The sequence below is a fragment of the Camelus bactrianus genome, chromosome 7 (genome assembly GCF_048773025.1).
Source record: "Camelus bactrianus isolate YW-2024 breed Bactrian camel chromosome 7, ASM4877302v1, whole genome shotgun sequence".
Lineage (NCBI taxonomy): Eukaryota > Metazoa > Chordata > Mammalia > Artiodactyla > Camelidae > Camelus > Camelus bactrianus.
The window spans coordinates 83,068,488-83,076,260 of NC_133545.1; the positions used below are offsets into that span (position 1 = coordinate 83,068,488).

Below are 7,773 nucleotides of genomic sequence, written 5' to 3' on the forward strand. Positions count from 1 at the left end.
AGGAACGGACCCGGCCGGGGTTTGTGGAGCACAGCGAGCAGCTTGAAGGCCACGGGCGCCGTGGGAAGCTGCTGAAGGCTTGGGCAGGGGGCTCGCAGGACGGATTTACATGGTCCAGAAGACCCTTCTGGCTGCAGGACGGCCAGTATTCTGTTGCAGTTAAGCTGGAAAGGGTGGTGGCTTGAGTTAGTGTTCACCAGTAGCCAAGGTCGAGAAGGGCCTGCGTTTGGGGCTCAGATCAGTAGGATGTGGCGGCCGGGCAGCTAGACGGAGGCGGGGGCAGGGGAGTGACGGAGATGCTGCCCCGCCTTGTGCCCTGCTGGGGAGAGGGGCGCTCCCCGAGGCCCATGTCCATGGCACCAGGAGGGCCTGATCTGGGAGGGGCACACGAGCCTGATTTGGGCAAGATGAATTTGAGGTGCCCTTGCGACCTGAGAGGGGAGATGCGGTGAAGGGTCGGTTGCAGAGGTCTGGACCATTCAGCCTGGGGTGCAGGCAGCTGGTGCGGGTGAGGGTGCGGGGAGACAAGAGGCAGGAGCCCCTGGATCAAGCTGTAGGGACCCAGTGCTGGGCGGGCCAGGAAGGGAAGACAGACCAACAGGGAGACAAGCAGCAGCCGGAGAGTTAGGAGGAAAACCAGGACAGTGTTTTGTTCTGGAACCAAGAGAAAGGGAGTTTGTAAGCAAGGAAGGAGCAGCGGCAGCATCAGGCAGCGCTGAGACGGAGCTTGGAAGAGAGCAGGGATGAGAAGACGGGGTCGGGTGGAGCGGTCAGCTGTGAGTGGGAGGAAGGGTCACATGAACATCACTGCCGACCTCTGGAGAAGCACGGTGTCACGGAGGAGGCAAGGAGTGACAGTCAGCAGGACAATGGGATGAATGTGCCATGGACAAGGTGCTGTGGGGCGGAGGGGCGCACTTGGTAGAGGACCCAGCCGGGCAGGAGTGAGTGATGAAAATAAACCCGCCAGGCAGGGAGGGCGGAGGGCTTCCCGAGCAGAGGCAACATGGATGAAAGGCCTGAGATGTGGCCGGTGTATCTTGCTGAGGGATTACAGCCCATTTGATTTGGAACCCAGATTCCCTGCAGCATGGCGACAGGGGATTCATCCAGAAAGGCAGGAGCTAGATCGTAAAACATTCTGGGTGCTGTGGCGAGGCGCTGATACCTTACTGGGGCCAACGCTTCTCAGTTTATCTTTGGAAATATTCTGAATGGCACAAGACAGTAAGTGCAGACCCTCTCTAAAACAAACATAAACTCTTTCAAATCTCGTATTTTATTTTAAAAATTCTAATGAATTTTACTTCTAGTTCTTAATATATCTACTCGACTTTTTACGCAAAAGTGTCAGGTTCTTTTCGATTGAGTCAAAATGACTTCGGGAACAAGAAGCCAATTCTGTGGCTCTAGGCGACATTCGCCATGTGCGTCCCGCCGCCCCCATTCGAGTGTGTCTGCTGGTGATGACTGACAGCCATCCCGCCATGGGGAGAGGAGATGCTGTGAGCAGCTTACATTGTGGGAAGATTATGGTACACTGGAGGATGGGTCGAAGGTGGGGAAAACTAGAGACAGGAGGGTAGTGGTCCACGTAAGAAATCATGAATCCCAGACTTCAAGCAGTGGGGACATTGGGATTTAGGAAACAGAATGAGCATGACTGGTGACATCACCCAATGTAAGCGGTGGAAGATGAAGACTGTTTGAGGATGATGCCCTGGTGCCTGACTTGGGCTTCGAGACTGGGAACACAGAAGAGAGGAGTGAGTTTAGGGGGTGCGGGGAGGAGGCTCTGTCTGACTGAGTTGTTGGCCAAATTGAAGGCCTTGCCCGTGGTGGTAGCTGAGGGTGGGGGCATTGCAGCCAGATGAACAGAGCTGACTTTCACTGGCGCTGCGAGTCCCGAGAGGGCTTAGGGTAGAAGCTGCCATCTGAGTGGCGGCGGAAGCTTTGATGGTTGATGAAACTGCCCAGAAATAGACTGCGGAGTCTCGGGAGGAGGGGCCGGCCTGCCAGAGCTCTTGGACGGCACCAATGTTTAAAAAGAGGGCATAGAAAAAAGTCCTGAGAAAATGGTGAGGGATCCGGAGAGAGAGGGGACTAGACCAAGAAGGAGCGTTAAGGATGACGAGTGGTTCCAGCTGCACAGCAGTCAGTGCGTGCAGAACCGAGCCTGAGTCGCCCACCGGCTTTGGTGGCCCTTCTGGTACTCACGGTACTGTGACCTTAGTGAGAGCGGGTGGAGTAGAGAGGGAAGCCCTGATTCAGCTTGACTGAGATGTGGTTGCTGGGATACCCGGCCTTGGCTTCAAGAAGCGGAGCTCCGAGGGACAGAGTGTGTTGGCTGGAAAGGGCTGCAGAGTCCCGGGGGCGGGGGGCATTTTTTTGTAAGTGGTTTGATTTTGTTCTAAGATAGGAATAGATGCATATTTATATTTCTGTGCTGAGGGAGAGCCAGTGTAAGGGAGGAGATCGTGCAAAGCCTGCTGCCTCACACGTGCTAAGTATCCTGTGCACGTACCTGTGTAATGAATGTTTCCTGTGAAATCTCTCGAGCTGTTTCACAGGTGAAATCTGTCTGTTTCATGGGCGACCTGCCCTTTTTGCTCTTCATGCTCAATCTTGCTTTTATTAATCTGGGGGATGTTATTTTCCAGCCTCAGAACATTCTGCTGACAAGTGACTCTCCATTGGGTGACATTAAGATAGTTGATTTTGGTCTTTCAAGAATAATGAAGGACAGCGAGGAGCTGCGAGAAATTATGGGTACTCCTGAATATGTGGGTAAGTGTTTGGCAGAGTGGCGTGTGTCTCGTGTTTGGGGTCAGGCGTCACCTCTGTTGGGGGCTCGTGTGTGGCATGGGTAGTGGTGGGGCCAGCCATCCACTGGGCTGAAATTCCAACATCAGAGACCCCCTTCCTTTGAATTAAGTTATAAAATGGAAAACTTGGAAGAGTCAGGTACCAAACTTGTGATCCCTTTCCTGGAGGGCACTGGGAATTTGAAGAGATTGCTTCTCAGAGAAATAGGAGAGGACTTTCACAAAGCAGAGGACATCAGGTTATCTGAAGATGGAAGCATATTAACAAGGAAGGACCTTTTAAGAACTTCCGGTTGGTAGTAAACATTAGAATAATTGCAAGCCCTGTGATGGCACAGATGTGGAAAACAGGGCATCCTGTTGGACTGATGCAGTGTTGCGAGCTTCTGGCAGAAAGAAAAAGGAGAGAGCGCTCAAGTGATGCAGCATGGTTTGGTGGGAAAAGAACTATGACTTTTTTGATTGACTGGAAGGAAGATGGGGCATAGAAGGATCGTGGTTTGAATGAGGTTTTAAAAAAAAAAGCAGTGAAATAATTTAAAGGCTATGGCCAGATGTTAGAACATTTAAAATTTCAGAGTAGAAACGGCCCTTTGTAATTACAAGGCCTTGGATGTAGCCACGAGGCGGGGGTGCCGGGCTGCGTGGGTCCTTCAGGTCACTGTGGAAGCGGCCCGGGGCGACAGCAGCCCTGGGGAGGATGGAGAGGTCTTGTATCAGAAGCTGAGAGCAGCTTGACCAGGAGTAGAGAAGGCTGTGGCCTGGGCCTGCGGGAGGAAGGAGATTTGCTTGAGGGCAGAGGTATGAAGCAGGCAGACAGGCAGTCTCCTTCTGGAAAGCCTGGGGGCCTGGCGAGAGGACGGTGAACCAGGAGAGCCTTGAAGGAGCCGAAGAATAAAAAGGATTCAGGGGACACAGAAAGCCGCAGAGGACAGATGGGTTGAGGAAAATAAAGCTGTGTGGCAATGATAGTGCCAAAAATGATCTGAAGTTTTAAAATACTTTTTAAAGCCCTTCGATTTGGAACAGATCCTTCATTAATTAGGTGATAAAAGATACGCCAGGGAGAGAACCATCCTGCAGACTTGGCCCGTGTGCTCTGTGGACGGGAACACTTAATCTCCAGTGTGCTGACTGATAGGCATCATGACCACTAAGAGATTTAGGAATGTGGCTTAACGTGCTCCTTCAGGGAGAGCGGCATCCGGGTCGTGCAGCCAGTTTTTAATGGGTGGCCCTGTAAACTGAAGACACCCAGAGGTCCACGGAATGATTACAAGCGCAATCCCAAAAAATCCTAAGGTAATTCAGAAAGATACAGTACAGAAAAACACGGGGGGGTGTGTCTTCCCCTGGCCTGCCTTTTAAAGGGGAGTTTCAGCCTCCCACCCCCTCATCCCCCAGCCCCTGGCGTTTCCATACACGGAACGGATGGCCTGGGCGTGTTCTGCTCTGTAACTGGCAGCCGGGTGACCTTGGTCCCAAAATGCTTTGTACCTCTCGTGTTCCTCTGTCCATGAAATGGGGCTGGAGAAGTCCTGCCCCGCTGGACCTGCTCAGCCAAGCTCTGGGGTCAGCACCCAGCAGTGTCATCCCCATCCCTCCTCCCACCGGCTTTCGCTCTCCCGTAAGAGCGCCCACCCAGTAATTTGGATGCTGTGCATTTCATCATCAATTTCCTAGGAGTTTCTTTTCAAACTTTAAAATAAAGACTCATAACCTCCATTTCTCAACTCAACAGTTAGAGCTGGAAGTTGAGGAAATCAGCTCCCCTCGCGTTTCCTCCACCTCCTATTCTGGGCCAGGTTTGTCCCCAACCAGTAATGGATATTCGACTCTGAGCATTTTAGTTTTTCCTAGAATTAGAACATTTTCATTCCCTTTTTTATTGTAATTAGCACAGTTTAGGCTTTGATCTGTTTTTAAATGGATTCAGTACTTACTGCCCGTCTTTTCCTAGCCCGGGGCCTTCCTGTTTGTATACTTTTGAAATCAATCGTCTTTTGATTGACTGGATTGTATCAGTGGGTAGATTTTTCTTTTCAAGGATTTTCCTTATTTCCTCATGTCCTTGCACATCTGGGGATGTCTTTCTGTTGCCTTTCTGTGTGATTAGTAGTGGGGCCAGCCATCCACTGTGATGAAATTCTATCATCAGAGACCCCCTCCTTTGTCTTCAGTTTATAAAATGGAAAATTTGAAAGACAGCGGTTTAGTAAGCAGATTGTTTTTCTTAACCCTATGGAGTTGTCTGGGTTGTGTGGGATGCATGTCATCTGAGGATGCCCGGGGTTTTTATTAACTGTGTCGATTGACTTTTTATTAATGCGTGGGCATTTTAAAAGCTCACTCCAGCTGCAACACAGAGGGTAGATAGGGGTGGGCCGAGTTGGGGTCGGGGTGGGGAGTGCCATGGATGGGAGAGTGAGGGTGTGGGGAGGCAGAAAAAGATTAAAAGCAGTAATCCGTTAGCGCTGATGCTGGATGAGACAGAGGTTGTGGAAAGAGGAGAGTGTAAAAGTTGTCAGTTTATACAAAGGCAGTATTTATGCATCCAAAAATTAAAAAACACTCTCGGATCCAGCGATGGAGGATGGAGGTGCAAAAAGCATGTAAGTGAGTTACAAATGTCTAGTCAGACGTCACAGTAATTCACATGCATTTGATTTATAAAGTGAACTTAATTTCATTTTAGCCCAACCCTTAGTGTCTTATAGTTTGATGACTATTGGAATTTTTATCTCTAACAGCAAAATTTGGCATTTTTGCCCCCACAAAACTAAACGTTTTCTTTTGTTTCTAACACTAGCTCCTGAAGTTCTCAGTTATGAGCCTATCAGCATGGCAACGGATATGTGGTAAGAATTATTTATGAAAAATCGATCAAATCAGTGTCAAGAAATGAATCTGATACTAATTTCCTTTTACATTTCCATTCTGATCTAGGAGCATTGGAGTGTTAACATACGTCATGCTGACCGGAATATCGCCTTTCTTGGGCGATAATAAACAAGAAACATTCCTCAACATCTCACAGATGAATTTAAGTTTTTCCGAGGAAGAATTTGACGTCGTCTCTGAGTCAGCTGTTGACTTCATCAAGACGCTTCTGGTTAAGAGGCCTGAGTAAGTATTAGTTAATATTGATCTTTTGAGCAGTCGGCTCTGAACAAAAGTGGATTAACAGCTGAAACCCCAAAATGAACACCTGAAAATGTAGACATAAAATTAGGTGAAACTGGGGAGAGGGAGGGAAGGAGGAATGAAAAGACGGAGCACAGGGGATTTGGGGCAGTGAAATTACTCTGTATGACACTATAGTGGTGGCTCCATGGCATCATGCATTTGTCAAAACCCACGGAATGTACAACATCAAGAGGGAACCCTAATGTAAAGTGTGGACTTTGGTTGACAACAGAGTGCCCATGATGGTTCATCGACTGTACCCAATACGCCACACTGATGAGGGATGCTGAGGGGAGGGGAGTACACGCGTATGGGTGGGAGGGCTACGGGCGAACTCTCTGTATTTTCTGCCCAATTCTGCTGGGAACCTGAAACTGCTCTAAAAGAATAGTCTATTTTAAAAAAGAAAAAACTAGGTGAAACCTCTGGCTGCTTCTTATCTGTTGAAAGAAACAGTGGCAAAAATGAAACTGTTTTTAGAAACTGTGAGCTGTCCCTCAGTATAACAGATTTTCTGTACATCCTTGGGCTTTGAGGCAGGCTTTTCAGAGATCCCTTACTTAAATATTTGTCAACGTTGTGGGGAATGGCATTTGCGTAAAAACTAAAGACTTCTAGTTTTTACTCCGGAGTCACAATAAGCCGACAATACCTTATGCTCTGATCTGTAGGCGAAGTTTCAGACTGCCTTGTCCTAAGTAAAATGTGTATCTTTACACAGAGACCGAGCCACCGCTGAGGACTGCCTGAAACATCCGTGGTTGACGCAGAGCTGTGTGCACGAGCCTTCTTCCAAGGAGAAAGACACATCAGCAGAAGCAGATGGCCTCCAGGCAGGTGATTCTGTGCCTGAAATTAATTCAGAGCCTCAGAAACCGGAAACCGAGGAGTCGATCGTAACGGAGGAATTAATTGTTGTTACTTCATATACTTTAGGACAATGCAGACAGTCTGAAAAAGAGAAAATGGAGCAAAAGGCCATTTCCAAACGATTTAAATTTGAGGAACCTTTGCTACAAGAAATTCCAGGAGATTTTATCTACTGAGCAGTATTTCCCTTTAGAACTTTCTAAGATTTCTACATTGGAAACATTAATATTATTTATGGACTTCTGGCCAAATGGTACGTGTGCTGTAAGTGGATAACCAGGTATCCCTGATAGAAACTAAAATAACTTTGTCACACTGGTGCAGTTAGAGGAATCAAGCCAGATTTATAAAGTTGCCAACCAGGAGATTTAACGGGTAAAGTTATCTGTTTCAATGTCATTTTTTAAGAAGGGACATGTTGGAACCTTTTATTTCTACATCCTGTTTCTCCAGAATGAGAATTTGTATGCAAAGATAACTGTATTCACTTTCCTTAAAATTCCAAGTAAAAGTGCCAAAATTAACATCTTTGTAAATCTACCTTGCGTTATTCATACGTGTATCTGTAGCTGCATTCATGTACGTTGGTATCTACAAAATTGAGAGTTTTTCACTTTGGATTTTTGGCAGGGAGTCAGAGTTTAAACAGGTATTTTCCAAATTTTTGAGACCTAAAGCCAGTATAGTTTAATAACGTCTTATTTTTATATTTCATTACTGCTTTATATTGACTTGATTTTGCTCCTGTTGCCTGTCTGTAAACCTATCAATGCAAAACCCGGCTCATTTTTTTCCTTCAACATCGCTAATAAGAGTGGTGGTGATTGGTCACCCCTGAGATGGTTCTGGTGTTCAAGGTCAAGGTTAAGTAATCCTGTGATACCAAACCAGC

At 47.6% G+C, this 7,773-nt stretch overlaps 1 protein-coding gene across 1 annotated transcript in view; it reads left to right on the plus strand.

Annotated features, from left to right (window-relative positions):
• Nucleotides 1-7,405, plus strand: part of STK17A (serine/threonine kinase 17a) — a 37,024-nt gene extending 29,619 nt beyond the window's left edge. The window contains exons 4-7 of the mRNA XM_074367703.1: nt 2,661-2,787; nt 5,635-5,683; nt 5,772-5,951; nt 6,733-7,405. Of these exons, the coding sequence (XP_074223804.1) occupies nt 2,661-2,787; nt 5,635-5,683; nt 5,772-5,951; nt 6,733-7,057 (681 nt within the window). The 3' untranslated portion in view covers nt 7,058-7,405. The remainder of the gene's footprint in view (nt 1-2,660; nt 2,788-5,634; nt 5,684-5,771; nt 5,952-6,732) is intronic.
• The last annotated feature ends 368 nt before the right edge of the window (nt 7,406-7,773 follow it).